The 19,453-nt window shown below is 43.5% G+C and overlaps 1 protein-coding gene across 1 annotated transcript in view; it reads left to right on the top strand.

Moving 5' to 3' along the window:
• Positions 1–19,453, top strand: part of si:dkey-34e4.1 (carboxyl-terminal PDZ ligand of neuronal nitric oxide synthase protein) — a 260,757-nt gene that overhangs the window by 150,860 nt on the left and 90,444 nt on the right. Inside the window, exons 8-9 of the mRNA XM_065017303.1 lie at positions 9,724–9,888; positions 13,302–13,509. Of these exons, the coding sequence (XP_064873375.1) occupies positions 9,724–9,888; positions 13,302–13,509 (373 nt within the window). The remainder of the gene's footprint in view (positions 1–9,723; positions 9,889–13,301; positions 13,510–19,453) is intronic.

The following is a 19,453-nucleotide window of genomic DNA, read 5'->3' as shown; positions in this document are numbered from 1 at the left end:
GCTCTTTTCGGGCCACAAACCTTGCTGCTGTGACTACACACTGCGGTTTTCTCCTGACAGATTTGGGATTTTATCCATGTTGGATTTGTTTAACATTCTTTGTGGGTCTGTATGATCTGTGGGAAATATGTGTCTCTAATGTGGTCATACATTTGGCAGGAGGTTAGGAAGAGTAGCTCAGTTTCTACCTCATTTTGTGGACAGTGTGCACATAGCCTGTCTTCTCTTGAGAGCCAGGTCTGCCTATGGCGGCCTCTCTCAATAGCAAGGCTATGCTCACAGAGTCTGTACATAGTCAAGGATTTTCACAGTGGTCAGGTATTCTCCCACTGTCTACTGTCTGTTTAGGGCCATATAGCATTCCAATTTGCTCCAATGTGTCAAATAGTTATCTTTTTGCTTTCTCATCATTTGTTTGGGTCTAATTGTATTGCTCTCCTGGGGCTCTGTGGGGTCTGTTTTTGAACAGAGCCCCAGAACCAGCTGCCTGAGGGGATTCTTCTCTAGTTGCCTATCTCTGTAGGTGAGGGCTTTGGGTTTAGGCATCGCTTCCTTTTAGGTGGTTGTAGAATTGAACAGCTCTTTTCTGGATTTTTATAACTAGTGGGTATAGTCATAATTCTGCTCTGCATATATTGTTTGGAGTTTTGCGTTGTACACAAAGTATATTTTTGCAGAATCCTGCATGCAGTCTCAATTGGGTGTTTGTCCCATTTTGTAAATTCTTGGTTGGCGAGTGGACCCCAGACCTAAACCATAGAGGGCAATGGGTTTGATAACTGATTGAAGTATTTTTAGCCAGATCCAAATTGAGATGTTGAGTGTTATGTTCCTTTTGATGACCTCACAACCATAGAGGGAAATGGGTTCAATAACTGATTGAAGTATTTTTTTCCAGATCTTAATTGGGATGTTGAGTTTAATGTTCCTTTTGATGGCATAGAAGGCCCATCTTGCCTTGTCTCTTAGATCGTTCACAGCCTTGTGGAAGTTACCTGTGGTTGATGTTTAGGCCGAGGTAGGTGTAATTCTTTGTGCTCTCGGGCAGGTATTCCCAAACTGGATAGGGGACGCACAATGCCGTCGGGGGTCCGGCAAATAAAAATGTGATTCACTTTTTATTTATTTTTAAATACCATTTATATTTTTCAATAGGGTAATACATTTGGGTGAGTTTTTTTCTCTCGCCTGAGTAGCCTCGTTTCACTGCCAAAAATAAAATTAAACCATCTAGTGTTCAACAAAATAACAACACAATGTCAAATACAGGTACCCTAGTCAAATAATTAACATTCAATCACATTATCCGTTACTCTCTCACTGGCATTCCACTAACGGTCCATATGTAGCCAAACGTAGCTGCTGCTCATTCCGTTTGCTCGAAAATTGATAAATGGTTAAAAAATGTAAGGACGCTTCCATAGAGACACATACCAGCTCTACTGGTAGTACTGCAACTACCAGCAGTACTACACCTGCACCTGTCAACAACACAAGTTGTTCTGCTTCCACGAGCACATCCAATGCTAGCATCAGTCATTCTACATTGGTTGTTAGCCCAGCTAGCATGGACATTGACAGTTGTGAATCTGATGCTACTGCCCCCTTACCCAGGAAAGCACCGAACAACAGACAGGGACGTTGGACCATCATAAAGGCACAAATATGATGAAAATTGCATTTATTTGGGGTTCACTTATATTGGGAGTAGTGCCTTTCCTCAGCCACAGTATGTTATATGTGCAAAAGTACGATCTCACAACTCGATGAAACCTTCACTCTAGCGCAGACATTTAGAAACAAAACATGCCAATTTGAAAAATAAGCTACAGGAGTTTTTTGAGCGAGAATTAAGACGACTTTCAAGTAGTAAGACATGTATAAAAGCAACAGATACCATTAATAAGAAGGGGCTAGAAGCACCTTATATGGTGAGCTACTGAGTGACAAGGACAGGGAAGCCCCTTACCATTGTGGAGGACTTAATTCTTCCTGCTGTCGAGGATATGGTTGGGACATTGCTGGGGGAAAAGGCCGAAAAAACTTTACAGACAATGACTTCATCAAACAACACTGTTTCACGGCGCAACAGTGACATGGCAGGAGATGTTTTGAAACAATTACTGCTTCGCATACAAGCCAGTGAACTCTATGCTTTACAGCTGGATGAGTCAACAGACATGGTGGGCCTGGCACAGCTTCTGGTATATGTCCGTTATGTTTATGCAGGGCCAATTAAGGAAGACATCCTCTTCTGGAAACCAGGACAACAGGAGAATATATTTTTAAAGTACTGGACAGCTTTGTGACATCAAATGGACTTTAGTGGTCTAGATGTGTTGGTATCTGTACTGATGGTGCAAAAGCCATGACAGGGAGACATAGTGGAGTGGTAACGTGCGTGCAAATAGTTGCTCCTAATGCCACTTGGGTACACTGCAGCATTCACTGAGTTGCAATGACATGGGCAGCGACCATGTAACGATTTTACAACATACAGAAGTGTGCTGGTTATCAAGGGGCAAAGTATTGACATGCTTTTTTAAATTGAGAGACAAGCTTAAGGTTTTCTTTACTGACTATCATTTTCATTTGTCTGATCGTTTGCATGATGATGGGTTTCTCACACAAGTGGCCTATCTGGGTGATGTTTTTTCTCGTCTGAATGATCTGAATCTAGGATTACAGGGACTCTCCGCAACTATAATCAATGTGCAGGACAAAATTGAGGCATTATTAAAGAAGTTGGAGCTCTTCTCTGTCTGCGTTAGAAAGGACAACACACAGGACTTTTCATCATTGTATGATTTTTTTGTGTGAAAATGAATACCAGCTTACGGACAACGTTAAATATGATGTAGCGAAGCACCTGAGTGAGTTGGGTGCTCAATTACGCAGGTACTTTCCTGAAACGGATGACACAAACAACTGGATTCGATATCCCTTTCATGCCCTGCCTCCAGTCCACTTACCCATATCTGAACAACAGAGCCTCATCAAAATTGCAACAAGCGGTTCTGTGTAAATGGTATTTAATCAGAAGCCACTGCTACATTCTGGATTGAGCTGCACTCAGAGTTTTCTGCTTTGACAAATCACACTGTTAAGACACTGATGCCCTTTGCAACCACGTACCTATGTGAGAGTGGATTCTCAGCCCTCACTAGCATGAAACTAAATACAGGCACAGACTGTGTGTGGGAAATGATGTAAGACTGAGACTCACTCCAATACAACCCAACATTGCAGAGTTATGAGCATCCTTTCAAGCACACCCTTCTAATTAATCTGTGGTGAGTTATTCACAATTTTCAATGAACAATTAAAGTTTTATATGTAAGATGGTCAAATAAAGAGCAAACTAATTGATTATTATTATATTATTATTTGTGCCCTGGTCCTATAAGAGCTCTTTGTCACTTCCCACGAGCCGGATTGTGACAAAAACTCACACTCATTCTTATGTTTAATAAATGTATTGTATAGTGTGTGTGTGTGGCAGGCTTACAATGATGGCAAAAAAACAAACATTTGAGAGTGCACTGACCCTGGTGCTAGAGGGGGTACACAGCTGGAGGTTGAATGTTTGAAGGGGTACGGGACTATAAAACGTTTGGGAACCACTGCTCTAGAGGAACAGTGTCAGGATAGAATTTGTATTTGTTGTAAAACCTTTTTTGGAAAACCATTATTTTTGTGTTACTGAGATTCATTGTCAGGGCCCAAGTCTGACACAATCTGTGTAGAAGATCTAGGTTCGGCTGTAGGCTCTCCTTGGTTGAGGACAGAAGCACCAGATCATCTGCAAACAGTAGACATTGGATTGCTGAGCCCAGTAGGGTGAGGCCGTGCACTGCAGACTGTTCTAGTGCCCTCACCAATTGATGTATATAAAAAAAGAAACTTCTCTTCCTCTTACTGTCAACTGCGTTTATTTTCAGAAAACTTAACGTGTAAATATTTGTATGAACATAACAAGATTCAACAACTGAGACTTAAACTGAACAGGTTCCACAGACATGTGACTAACAGAAATTGAATAATGTGTCCCTGAACAAAGGGGGGTCAAAATCAAAAGTAACAGTCAGTATCTGGTGTGGCCACCAGCTGCATTAAGTACTGCAGTGCATCCTCCTCCTCATGGACTGCACCAGATTTGCCGGTTCTTGCTGTGAGATGTTGATCAAATAATTTAAATGTTGAAAGATAATGATTAAATAATTCCACTCTGAATCCTTATAATTGTATGAAATGGATTAGAATCATAAAATTATAATTAATGATGTGTGTAGTTTTAGTCAGAATTAGGGTAAAACAATATATCTGTACAATATATCTTTATAGTATCTTAAACACAGACTGAGCTAAATTCGGTGCCGACCTGGCTATGAGAGATTTGGGAGAGGGCAGGGAGTAATTCTCACGGTCTCCCTAATCTTGGTGGAGGACAGGGAGTGCTTCTCACGCTCTCCCTAATCTTGGTGGAGGACAGGGAGTGCTTCTCACGCTCTCCCTAATCTTGGTGGAGGACAGGGAATGCTTCTCACGCTCTCCCTAATGTTGGTGGAGGACAGGGAGTGCTTCTCACGCTCTCCCTAATCTTGGTGGAGGACAGGGAGTGATTCTCACGGTCTCCCTAATCTTGGTGGAGGGCAGGGAGTGCTTCTCACACTCTCCCTAATCTTGGTGGAGGACAGGGAGTGCTTCTCACGCTCTCCCTAATCTTGGTGGAGGACAGGGAGTGCTTCTCACGCTCTCCCTAATCTTGGTGGAGGACAGGGAGTGCTTCTCACGGTCTCCCTAATCTTGGTGGAGGACAGGGAGTGATTCTCACGGTCTCCCTAATCTTGGTGGAGGACAGGGAGTGATTCTCACGCTCTCCCTAATCTTGGTGGAGGACAGGGAGTGATTCTCACGGTCCCCCTAATCTTTGTCGGCTGGGTAGTGATACAGGATGTGCGTAGGATACCTACTGTTTGTGTGTGAAGGTATGTGCGTAAGGAGCCAGTATAAAATGGATGGTTTTGTACAATGGACTAGGACATCCTCATGAATAAACATTTCGGCTATTGTAGCTAGGACTGTCTGTTTCATTCAACCATAATCTTACAAATTCAGTTTATGAACATTGAGAACATAATTCACGTAACAGATGTTACGCCACTCTTCCACCAAGGAACCTGCAAGTTCCCAGAAAATTCTGGGGGGAATGACCCTAGTTCTCACCCTCTGATCAAACAGGTCCCGAACGTGCTCAATGGGATTACAATCCCGACTATTCGCTGGCCATGGCAGAACACTGACATTCCTGTCTTGCAGGAAATCACTCACAGAACGAGCAGTATGGCTGGTGGCATTCTCATGCTGGAGGGTCATGTCAGGATGAACCTGTAGGAAGGGTACCACATGAGGGAGGAGAACATCTTCCCTGTAACGCAGAGCATGTAGATTGCCTGCAATGACAACAAGCTAAGTCCGATGATGCTGTGACACACCGTCCCAGACCATGACGGACCCTCCACCTCCAAATCGATCCGGCTCCAGAGTACAGGCCTTGGTGTAACGCTCATTCCTTCCACGATAAACGCAAATCCGACCATCACCCCTGTTGAGACAAAACCGCTATTTGTCAGAGAAGAGTACTTTTTGCGGGTCCTGTCTGGTCCAGCGACGGTGGGTTTGTTTCCATAGGTGATGTTGTTGCCGGTGATGTCTGGTGAGGACCTGCCTTACAACAGGCCCTCAGTCCAGCCTCTCTCAGCCTATTGCGGACAGTCTGAGCACTGATGGAGGAATTGTGCGTTCCTGGTGTAACTCGGGCAGTTGTTGTTGCCATCCTGTACCTGTCCCGCAGGTGTGATGTTCGGATGTACCGATCCTGTGCAGGTGTTGTTACACGTGGTCTGCCACTGCGAGAATGATCAGCTGTCCGTCCTGTCTCCCTGTAGCGCTGTCTTAGGCGTCTCACAGTACGGACATTGCAATTTATTGCCCTGGCCACATCTGCAGTCCTCGTGCCTCCTTTCAGCATGCCTAAGGCACATTCACGCAGATTGGCAGGGACCCTGGGCATCTTTCTTTTGGTGTTTTTCAGTCAGTAGAAAGGCCTCTTTAGTGTCCTAAATTTTCACAACTGTGACCTTAATTGCCTAGCGTCTGTAAGCTGTTAGTGTTTTAACTTAGGGACATGCGTCCCACTAGCGGAGTGCGCGCAATCAAATAAAAATGATGGATATTAAACATTTAGGTGTCTTATATCGGCGGAAAGCTTAAATTCTTGTTAATCTAACTGCACTGTCCGATTTACAGTAGCTATTACAACGAAAACATGCCATGCCATTGTTTGAGGACGGTGCCCCACGTCAAAATATTTTACAGGTTTCATACATTCACAAATAACGATTAATCATTCACTTACTTTTTGAAAATCTTCCTCTGATTTGTCATCCAAAGGGTCCCAGCAATAACATGTATTGTCGTTTTGTTAGATAAAGTCCTTCTTTATATCCCAAAAAGTCAGTTTAGTTAGCACCATCGATTTGAGTAATCCACTCGTTCAACGTGCAGAGAAAGCAATCCGAAAATCTACCCCTAAACTTTGTTTCAACAAGTCAAAATACGTTTCTATTCACTCCTCAGATGCCCTAAAATGTAATCAAACTATAATATTTCTTGCGGAAAGAAGTTTGTAAACACAAATTTCCAAGACTGTGTCCCTGTAATAAAACTGATATTTCTTATTCGTTTTTGAAGTTACAAGCCTGAAACCTTGAACATAGACTGCTGACAGCCTGTGGAAGCCATTGGAATTTCATCCAGGGAGCTAATTTTCAATATGACCTTTTGCGTGCCTTTCTAAGAGGATGGTCTCTCTCAAAAAAAAATCGGGTTGGTTTTTCTTTGGATTTTCTCCTAAATTATTTTAACATTTCTACAAACCTCAAAGTGTTTTCTTTCCAATGGTACCAATTATATGCATATCCTGGATTCAGGGCCTGAGCAACAGGCAGTTTTCTTTGGGCATGTCATTCAGGTGGAAATTGAGAAAAAAGGGGCCTAGCCCTAAGAAGTTTTAACGACCGTTCCACAGGGGCATGTTCATTAATTGTTTATGGTTCATTGAGCAAGCATGGGAAACAGTGTTTAAACCCTTTACAATGAAGATCTGTGAAGTTATTTTGATTTTTACGAATGATCTTTGTAAGACAGGGTCCTGAAAAGGGGACCTTTCTTTTTTTGCTGAGTTTATGTTGCATCCCTCTGTCTCCCCTCTCTCTCTCTACTCTCTCTCTCTCTTGTCTCTTCTCTCCCTCTCTCTCTCTCCTCTCTCTGTCCTCTCTCTACTATCTCTCTCTTTGTCTCTCTCTCTACTTTCTCTCCTGTGTCTAAAGTCTTGTTGTGTATTCACTGCATTCTAACTGTCTCTGGGCTCCCTCTAGTGGTGAATTGTGACTGGTACACTGGTGAGTGTTCCATCTCAGTTGATTACTTAGGTTGTATCAGCTAGTTTATTATTGCTAGTGTATTACAGCAATGTTTGAATATCCGAAAATAGGTGTACTGTAATGTACTGTATGTGTCTGTCGTTATAAGGAGTGCTTTCCTCTTGCTTAGCATGACAGTGAGAAGTGCATGATGCCCTGTAACAACCCACATGTGAACACTTTGGAGAGTACTGTATTTAGACCCAGTCACAGTCTCCTAAGCCCTTCACTAACACACACACATTTGAAATACTTCATTTGAATCCACCATACAAATGTACAAAAAAAGGATCCAAACATTTCAAAGGTCCCTGTCTACATGGCACTCCAGGGTACAGGAAGCACCTCCTTCTCCAAACAGCTAGACTGCCCACGACAGCTGAAACAGAGCAGTACCTAGCCAATTGCATTGCTGTAGTTTTGTCAGCCCGCAATCTTGAGGCCACACACTGCAAGCCTGTGTACGTGGTCAAGACTGCCACCACCAGCTTGTACCTCCACCCAGGCTGTCCCAGCACCACGAGCTTGTACCTCCACCCAGGCTGTCCCAGCACCACCAGCTTGTACCTCCACCCAGGCTGTCCCAGCACCACCAGCTTGTACCTCCACCCAGGCTGTCCCAGCACCACCAGCTTGTACCTCCACCCAGGCTGTCCCAGCACCACCAGCTTGTACCTCCACCCAGGCTGTCCCAGCACCACGAGTGGCTGGTACTGAAGCAGCTTGTCAGAAAAGGCTGCTCCATGTAGCCGTCCAATCAGCACCTCCCCCTGACCTCCCCACAAATATATCTGGTGTATTTGGTACACAGGAAAACACATCATCATCAACATCAAACCATCTTCCACTTACACAAGAATGTTTCTGCATGTGTGCTGTTGGTGAGACCACTTGTCTCAACTCGCTGGCTATCAGGCCAACACGGTGGTCATACACAGATGTGTAAGTCCTTGTATGAACAGCAGCCATTCACAACATGGGAAATGGACTCCATTACATTTGACTCGTGTAGAATACAACATGACTCATGGTTTGCATGGTACCAGAGTGCTACATTGTATTTTGTTGAAGGCACAGTTATGCCGAAACGTTTACCCAGTAAATACCTGGGAGTCTATAGTGTGTAAGACTCTTTATTTGTTTTATAGCTCATAGAACTTGCAGCCTCGCCTTAACAGCAAAGGTGAGAATGTCCTCGCCAACGGCAGCATTCTGGTACATGGGAGTGGTCAGCACAGTCCAGAGCAGTGAGTTTCCCCTGCAGCCTCAGGCCGGTCCAGTGTTGCAGGAGCTGCATCCGTCTGATACCGAGGAGTGTTGTCCTGCATGTAGGATGAGATGTTCCATCATGGGTGACAGAAGTCTCCACAACAACACCGCGATCTGCCACAACTGCATCAGAGGCCGTCACTGGCTCAGTTTCCATATCAGTCCGTGTCCACCTGAGCTCCACTCCAGTCCTGTTCCACAGGTCGTTGATGTCCAGCCAGTCTGACCAGACTCCAAAGCCCTCAGCACGAGTGTCCAATTTTCCATTGGCCTTCCTCCTGAAGCCCAGGAAGTTGTCCTCAGTGTCCTTGGCCAGTGAACTGTAAACTAGTCCATAAAAAGGGGTTTTATTGTCTTTAGGAATTCGGTCATATCTGCAATAGATCTCATCCCCCACACAAGCCTTTAGATGCTGTGACACCCTGTGGAGATTGGGCCTGGATGATCAGGTTACTGTAACTTGGTATCGTTTGATTGTTCAATGGTGGTTGTTTTGATTTGAAAGAGTTACACCCTCAAATGTTCTAAATGGAATGAAATGCCTTTGATCTGCTTCTTATCTTGCGTCCTGCCCATAGAATAAGGTTGTATGAAATGCTTCTATTGATTCAGCCTAAGTAGTTCTGTTATGTTCATGCTTTGTAACTCAAGGATCTTCATGCCTAGAATAATGCCTTTACCTTTATTTAAATAGGCAAGCCAGTTAGGAACAAATTCTTATTTTCATTCACGGCCTAGGAACAGTGGGGTAACTGCCTTGTTCAGGGGCAGAACGACAGATTTTTACCTTGTCAGCTCGGGGATTCGATCTTGCAACCTTTCGGTTACAGTCCAATGCTCTAACCACAAGGCTACCTGCTGCCCTGTTCATTTTACAATGTTAATACTTGCCTTGATATATCTCAAATAGTATTTGAGCCCAGGGTTGGTGGTGTGTCCACCCTTCTCATCGTGACTGTCTTGCCGTCAGGACTATGAGAGCCGCTCCAGCTACATGGTGTCTCCGAATGGCGTGGTTTCTCCCAGCAGCTCCTGCTCTCCGCTTCTGACCCCGCTGGTGGCGCATCACTACCTCCAGCTCCTCCAACAGCAGATCCAGCAGCAGCAGCAACACACACAGGTGGCCGTCGCACAGGTGAGAGAGAGAGAGACACACACACACACATTTATGATACACACGGTCTTGTACAGCTAACCTTGTGGGGACACACAATTCAGTCCCATTCAAAATCCTATTTTCCCTAAACCTAAACCTAACCTGTACTATTACCTTAACCCTAACCTTAACCCAAAAACCTAGCCTTAACCCTGAACCTAACCCTAGCTCCTAAACCTAACCCTAGCTCCTAACCCTAAACCTAACCTAACCCTAGCTCCTAAACCTAACCCTAACACAAAACTAACCCTAGCTCCTAACCCTTAACATAATTCTAACCCTAACACTTATTCTAACCTTAACACTAAACCCCCTAGAAACAGCATTTGACCTTGTGGGGACAAACAAAATGGCCCCACAAGAATAGTTAAACACGTCCACAGATGCAAACACACATTCACATACACATTTATGACACACACACAGTCTTGTATAACTGACCTTGTGAACACACACAATTCAGTCCCATTCAAAATCCTATTTTCCATAACCCTAAACCTAACCTTAACCCAAAAACCTAGCTCCTAACCCTAACCCTAAAACTAATCCTAGCTCCTAACCCTTAACCTAACACTAATTCTAACCTTAACCCTAACCCTAAAACTAATCCTAGCTCCTAACCCTTAACCTAACACTAATTCTAACCTTAACCCTAACCCTAAAACTAATCCTAGCTCCTAACCCTTAACCTAACACTAATTCTAACCTTAACCCTAACCCTAAAACTAATCCTAGCTCCTAACCCTTAACCTAACGCTAATTCTAACCTTAACCCTAAATCCTCTAGAAATAGCATTGGTGGGAGACAAACAAAATGTCGCCAGTTGGTTAAATTGTAGTTAAAAAAAAAAAGTTTTACTATTCTAGTTGAACACACACACACACACCAAGCTATTGTATATCTGAGGTCCAGATGTCTGGTCAGTGAGACACAGTTGTCCTCCTCAGGCATCAGCTGACCACCACACGCTCTTTATCGGTTTCTACTGCGTTACATTCACTAGGTCATCCTGTACACCAGTCCAGTGGCTCAGGACATTGTGGTAGCAATGCCAGGGTGGTGAGTTCGATTCCCGCTGGCGTTGTCAGTATATAAATGTATGCACACATTGTTTTAAGTTGTATTGTATAAAAGCGTCTGCTAAATTGCATATATTGTACATACACGTGCAACGGTTAATTCATTCATGCACATAATATAACCAGCCCTACAGTGCACAAAATATAACCAGCCCTACAGTGCAGATAATATAACCAGCCCTACAGTACACATAATATAACCAGCCCTACAGTGCACATAATATAACCAGCCCTACAGTACACATAATATAACCAGCCCTACAGTGCACATAATATAACCAGCCCTACAGTACACATAATATAACCAGCCCTACAGTACACATAATATAACCAGCCCTACAGTACACATAATATAACCAGCCCTACAGTACACATAATATAACCAGCCCTACAGTACACATAATATAACCAGCCCTACAGTGCACATAATATAACCAGCCCTACAGTGCACATAATGTAATCAGCCTTACAGTACACATAATATAACCAGCCCTACAGTGCACATAATATAACCAGCCCTACAGTACACATAATATAACCAGCCCTACAGTACACATAATATAACCAGCCCTACAGTACACATAATATAACCAGCCCTACAGTACACATAATATAACCAGCCCTACAGTGCACATAATATAACCAGCCCTACAGTGCACATAATGTAATCAGCCTTACAGTACACATAATATAACCAGCCCTACAGTACACATAATATAACCAGCCCTACAGTGCACATAATATAACCAGCCCTACAGTGCACATAATGTAATCAGCCTTACAGTACACATAATATAACCAGCCTTACAGTACACATAATATAACCAGCCCTACAGTACACATAATATAACCAGCCCTACAGTACACATAATATAACCAGCCCTACAGTACACATAATATAATAATATAACCAGCCCTACAGTACACATAATATAACCAGCCCTACAGTACACATAATATAACCAGCCCTACAGTACACATAATATAACCAGCCCTACAGTACACATAATATAACCAGCCCTACAGTACACATAATATAACCAGCCCTACAGTACACATAATATAACCAGCCCTACAGTACACATAATATAACCAGCCCTACAGTACACATAATATAACCAGCCCTACAGTACACATAATATAACCAGCCCTACAGTACACATAATATAACCAGCCCTACAGTACACATAATATAACCAGCCCTACAGTACACATAATATAACCAGCCCTACAGTACACATAATATAACCAGCCCTACAGTACACATAATATAACCAGCCCTACAGTACACATAATATAACCAGCCCTACAGTACACATAATATAACCAGCCCTACAGTACACATAATATAACCAGCCCTACAGTACACATAATATAACCAGCCCTACAGTACACATAATATAACCAGCCCTACAGTACACATAATATAACCAGCCCTACAGTGCACATAATATAACCAGCCCTACAGTGCACATAATATAACCAGCCCTACAGTACACATAATATAACCAGCCTTACAGTACACATAATATAACCAGCCCTACAGTACACATAATATAACCAGCCCTACAGTACACATAATATAACCAGCCTTACACATAATATAACCAGCCTTACAGTACACATAATATAACCAGCCTTACAGTACTGTAGTACTGATGTGCAATGGGGGACTGACTGTCTGGCTTAATCACGGCATCATGTGCCTCATTTGGCACTCTTGTCTGCCTGTCTCTCTGCTGCATGACCACTAGGGAGCACTGCCATCACAGCTATGTAAGGATACACGTATTCATGTGCACTTACATGCACACACACACAACACAACACAACGGGGACAGAGTGATTCAGTCTGCTATTGTTGTAGACAGTTAGCCTGGAAGGCAGAACACAAACACAGAGTTATTTATATTTTTCATGTCTTTTCCCAGTCGTTCCCAGAGGTTTGCAGATGCGCATCGTCAGACTATAATGAGCTCACCGTGAATTATATTAACAAATAATAGTGGGAACCCGTCATTCTTTTCAATTTCAGGTCCGGGAAATTCCATCTAATTAGATTTTCAACTGCAGTCTCTTGGATGATGTCTGGGGGGGGGGGGGGGGGGGTCGGGCTGTAGCATGAAGTAGAATTTTTCAAACAGAAAAAAACTTACTGACAGACACACACTGTTATAAACACACACACACACACACACACACACACACACACACACACACTTCCTCAAACTCCATCCCCATTATCATCAGTCCCACTAGGCACAGTTCTGATTCCTGATCCCCCCTCTTTCCTGCTCATCTCCCCCACTCAGGTGCAGCTCCTGAAGGATCAGATGTCAGTGGAGACCGCAGCTCGTGTAGAGGCTCAGGCTCGTGTCCACCAGCTGCTACTACAGAACAGAGACCTGCTCCAGCACCTGTCCCTGCTGGTCACACAGCTCAAACACCTGGAGAGCAAGGCACCGGGACCGGGGGAGAGACACACAGCTGGACTGGGACCGGGGGAGAGACAGGGTCACAGTAAGTCACCTGCACTAACTATACGAACCAGAACAATTCAGTTGAATATACAGTACAGGTAAAACAGTCATTCTCCATTGAGCATGCTTGTTAATCCAGGACTTTATACAGTGAGGCAAAAAAGTATTTAATCAGCCACCAATTGTGCAAGTTCTCCCACTTAAAAAGATGAGAGAGGCCTGTAATTTTCATCATAGGTACACTTCAACTATGACAGACAAAATGGAGAGAAAAAAATCCAGAAAATCACATTGTAGGATTTTTAATGAATTTATTTGCAAATTATGGTGGAAAATAAGTATTTGGTCACCTACAAACAAGCAAGATTTCTGGCTCTCACAGACCTGTAACTTCTTCTTTAAGAGGCTCCTCTGTCCTCCACTCGTTACCTGTATTAATGGCACCTGTTTGAACTTGTTATCAGTATAAAAGACACCTGTCCACAACCTCAAACAGTCTCACTCCAAACTCCACTATGGCCAAGACCAAAGAGCTGTCAAAGGACACCAGAAACAAAATTGTAGACCTGCACCAGGCTGGGAAGACTGAATCTGCAATAGGTAAGCAGCTTGGTTTGAAGAAATCAACTGTGGGAGCAATTATTAGGAAATAGAAGACATACAAGACCACTGATAATCTCCCTCGATCTGGGGCTCCACGCAAGATCTCACCCCGTGGGGTCAAAATGATCACAAGAACGGTGAGCAAAAATCCCAGAACCACACGGTGGGACCTAGTGAATGACCTGCAGAGAGCTGGGACCAAAGTAACAAAGCCTCCCATCAGTAACACACTACGCCGCCAGGGACTCAAATCCTGCAGTGCCAGACGTGTCCCCCTGCTTAAGCCAGTACATGTCCAGGCCCGCCTGAAGTTTTCTAGAGAGCATTTGGATGATCCAGAAGAATATTGGGAGAATGTCATATGGTCAGATGAATCCAAAATATAACTTTTTGGTAAAAACTCAGCTCGTCGTGTTTGGAGGACAAAGAATGCTGAGTTGCATCCAAAGAACACCATACCTACTGTGAAGCATGGGGGTGGAAACATCATGATTTGGGGCTGTTTTTCTGCAAAGGGACCAGGACGACTGATCCGTGTCAAGGAAAGAATGAATGGGGCCATGTATCGTGAGATTTTGAGTGAAAACCTCCTTCCATCATCAAGGGCATTGAAGATGAAACGTGGCTGGGTCTTTCAGCATGACAATGATCCCAAACACACCGCCCGGGCAACGAAGGAGTGGCTTCGTAAAAAGCATTTCAAGGTCCTGGAGTGGCCTAGCCAGTCTCCAGATCTCAACCCCATAGAAAATCTTTGGAGGGAGTTGAAAGTCCGTGTTGCCCAGCAACAGCCTCAAAACATAACCTCTCTAGAGGAGATCTGCATGGAGGAATGGGTCAAAATACCAGCAACAGTGTGTGAAAACCTTGTGAAGACTTACAGAATACGTTTGACCTCTGTCATTGCCAACAAAGGGTATATAACAAAGTATTGAGATAAACTTTTGCTATTGACCAAATACTTTTTTTCTCTCATTTTGTCTGTCATAGTTGAAGTGTACCTATGATGAAAATTACAGGCCTCTCTCATCTTTTTAAGTGTGAGAACTTCTACAATTGGTGGCTGACTAAAAACTTTTTTGCCCCACTGTATGTGTCCAGGACACTGGCCCTGCATGTACAACAGTTCATCATCAAGGACAGATCACACTTACATACCAACATTTAGGAAATGCACATTGCTAAGCAAGCTAAGCAATCATAGACCCACACAAACACACACACACACACACACACACCTACACACACGCATACACACACACGCGCGCATACAAACACATACGCACACACGCGCATACAAACACATATACACACGCGCATACAAACACATACACACACGCGCATACAAACACATACGCACACGCGCATACAAACACATACACACACGCATACAAACACAGTAGAAATACCCTGATAAAATACAGGTCAAATAGATGCTGGTTCATTTTTGGCTGTGGCTAGATTTAATTTCCCAGCCTGAATACAACTGAAGAAGTCTTGAACTCAAAATTGTACTGAAGTATTTACTATAAATATGTACTTAAGGATCAAACATTTGAAAGTTTTGTAAACCTATCAGATGCTTAATCATTTGAATCAACTTAAACCTCCTCATCAGACTCCTCCCTCTGCTGCGTCACCCTCTTTGCACCCTCCATGATGGCACTGATTGCGGGGCTTATGGGTGTCTGCCTTTTCCACCGAATTGATGCCAACAAACTTTGACTCGATCTTGCCCTTGTGACAGAATCTGACATAAACTAACTCCTCCTCTTTCACATAACTGTCTGTGGAGCCATCTGACATTATGGAGGGAAATGTTGTGTTTTTCAGATTCTCTCTGATGTTGTTTCTCTCCACCTCTGCAATATGGTGCAAAAACTATTTGCCCTGCTTCTTATTTCTGTATGTTGAGCCCACAGCGATTCCTTTCTTTTTCATCTGAACTGCAAAAATCAAACATCATATTAATACTATAATATTTGAATATACAATCATGTTATCCAATATAGCAGGCAGCTAAATTATCCTTCTACGCTTTGTTTACTCAAGGATCAACACTATAAGGTCGCTAAAGTCAATTGTGTCACAATGCTTTAAAATGTAAACAGCATCTGGAGACAAACATTAAAATAGAATGTTACAGAGCCATGGAGTTCCATGTCAGCATCAGTAGGCCTATCATTTGGTTGTATTTATACACTATTTTGAGGTGAACCAAAGCTAATCAAGAGCTGAGAAATAACCTACAATACTGGACAACGTCTGTTAAATAGACTTGAAAAAACTAGCTACAAAAGTACTAGTCTAGCTACACGAGTAACAACATTTTCACTTCCTCACACATCCACTCCAAGTCAGAAAGTGGTCTCGCCTTCTTGCCAATGGCACGTAGAGTCCTAAACAGTATCTGGACACAGACACGCAGGCAATGTGACACTTGCTGTGTTCATGGTCACAAATGTTCTCCAGCTTCATCGTTTTATTTCCGATGACAAATTAGTTGTTTCTGCTTTTATCTTTAGCATACTGGCGACACACAGAACAACTCATCACCACAGCCTCAGCATCATACTGTAGCCAGCCTCTTGAGACTCCTTTATCTCCAAACCTCCATTTCTCACAAAACATTGTTTTTTGTGTGATTCGTCCTCCTTTTCTTCGGTGGGTTTTCGTTTCAAAGGTTGGCTTACTCCATGTAAATGTCACCACATAACAGCTATTTAATGAACGGTAGCTAGCAGCAGACCCATGGCAAGTGAGCGATGTCAAGTAGTTGATGTCCTGTACGGTAAACAGTGCCACGGAACTAGGAGCATTAGAGGCGGTCTGTGGTCAAATGGAAAACATGAGTCATTTCCTCCTAGACATCAGGACAGATATTTTATTACATTAATATTTTGGTACAAACATTTACACCCCAGTGTGGTGGATAGCCTTCTGAGATTTACCCTCCAGTGTGGTATATAGCCTTCTGAGATTTACCCTCCAGTGTGGTGTATAGCCTTCTGAGATTTACCCTCCAGTGTGGTTTATAGCCTTCTGAGATTTACCCTCCAGTGTGGTGTATAGCCTTCTGAGATTTACCCTCCAGTGTGGTGTATAGCCTTCTGAGATTTACCCTCCAGTGTGGTGTATAGCCTTCTGAGATTTACCCTCCAGTGTGGTTTATAGCCTTCTGAGATTTACCCTCCAGTGTGGTGTATAGCCTTCTGAGATTTACCCTCCAGTGTGGTGTATAGCCTTCTGAGATTTACCCTCCAGTGTGGTGTATAGCCTTCTGAGATTTACCCTCCAGTGTGGTGTATAGCCTTCTGAGATTTACCCTCCAGTGTGGTGTATAACCTTCTGAGATTTACCCTCCAGTGTGGTGTATAGCCTTCTGAGATTTACCCTCCAGTGTGGTGTATAGCCTTCTGAGATTTACCCTCCAGTGTGGTGTATAGCCTTCTGAGATCTACCCTCCAGTGTGGTGTATAGCCTTCTGAGATTTACCCTCCAGTGTGGTGTATAGCCTTCTGAGATTTACCCTCCAGTGTGGTGTATAGCCTTCTGAGATTTACCCTCCAGTGTGGTGTATAGCCTTCTGAGATTTACCCTCCAGTGTGGTGTATAGCCTTCTGAGATCTACCCTCCAGTGTGGTGTATAGCCTTCTGAGATTTACCCTCCAGTGTGGTGTATAGCCTTCTGAGATTTACCCTCCAGTGTGGTGTATAGCCTTCTGAGATCTACTCGCCAAATGGAAAACCTACCCCCATTTAGCGCTTGGCAGGTGTTCATTTTGGACCGTGTGTTTGTGTCTTTTTGTGTGTGTGTGTGTGTGTGTGTGTGTGTGTGTGTGTGTGTGTGTGTGCAGACTTGTTTGTAGTTTTTGTTTGTTTAGTTTTATGTTGTATACATGGCAGTTAAAAGCTGAATTGCGTATACAAAAGCATATAACAAACTACAACAAATCCAAAATAATAACATTGTATCACCACAGATAGGAAGTTAGGTACTGGAAGGATGAGTGATGAATTGAAGCAGTTCAGATGGCGTTACGAGAGGAGGAACTTCAGGTATGGATGGTCACGGAGGTGAGACAGTTAGGTCCGCATCCTCAACAGTGCACCTATAGAGATATGAGCCCAGTTCACTTTTCTGTCCCCAATGTCCTTTCTCCGGGCTTTGTAGCTTGATGGTTAGCTCTCTAGCTAGCTACTAATCTCCACGAACTCTGTGTATCACCCACTTGGGTGAAGCTAACGTTACTGCTGCCACACGGTGCTGAAAGCTCACCACTAGGGCTGCGCAATTAATCACAATCAAATTCAATCCATAGCTAGCTAGCTGCTGCACTCTAAAAAGAAAAGGTTCCTGGAGTATCCTTCAGGGGTTCTTCAAATTGAAACTGTGGGGGAACCCCTATAAGTTCTTCAAAGAACCCCTTTTAATGGATCCTCAAAGAACCTTTTGAAGAACCATTTCGGTTATTAATAATGATAAGCATAACAATAACAACAATAATAACAATAACACAATATTTTAGTTGTCCGTGTTTATTATGGTTTTAGTGGCAAAGCAGAATAAAATAATCCAAAGAGAGGTAAACTCCCAGCAGAGCCCCAAGTCTAATGTGTATATCCTCTGGCCTGTTTAAACTCCCAGCAGAGCCCCAAGTCTAATGTGTATATCCTCTGGCCTGTTTAAACTCCCAGCAGAGCCCCAAGTCTAATGTGTATATCCTCTGGCCTGTTTAAACTCCCAGCAGAGCCCCAAGTCTAATGTGTATATCCTCTGGCCTGTTTAAACTCCCAGCAGAGCCCAAGTCTAATGTGTATATCCTCTGGCCTGTTTAAACTCCCAGCAGAGCCCCAAGTCTAATGTGTATATCCTCTGGCCTGTTTAAACTCCCAGCAGAGCCCCAAGTCTAATGTGTATATCCTCTGGCCTGTTTAAACTCCCAGCAGAGCCCCAAGTCTAATGTGTATATCCTCTGGCCTGTTTAAACTCCCAGCAGAGCCCAAGTCTAATGTGTATATCCTCTGGCCTGTTTAAACTCCCAGCAGAGCCCAAGTCTAATGTGTATATCCTCTGGCCTGTTTAAACTCCCAGCAGAGCCCAAGTCTAATGTGTATATCCTCTGGCCTGTTTAAACTCCCAGCAGAGCCCAAGTCTAATGTGTATATCCTCTGGCCTGTTTAAACTCCCAGCAGAGCCCCAAGTCTAATGTGTATATCCTCTGGCCTGTTTAAACTCCCAGCAGAGCCCAAGTCTAATGTGTATATCCTCTGGCCTGTTTAAACTCCCAGCAGAGCCCAAGTCTAATGTGTATATCCTCTGGCCTGTTTAAACTCCCAGCAGAGCCCAAGTCTAATGTGTATATCCTCTGGCCTGTTTA

Source organism: Oncorhynchus nerka, linkage group LG4, assembly GCF_034236695.1.
Source record: "Oncorhynchus nerka isolate Pitt River linkage group LG4, Oner_Uvic_2.0, whole genome shotgun sequence".
NCBI classification, from domain to species: Eukaryota; Metazoa; Chordata; class Actinopteri; order Salmoniformes; family Salmonidae; genus Oncorhynchus; species Oncorhynchus nerka.
The sequence above is the reverse complement of the archived record's forward strand: the minus strand, read 5'-3'. Positions and strand labels throughout refer to the sequence as shown.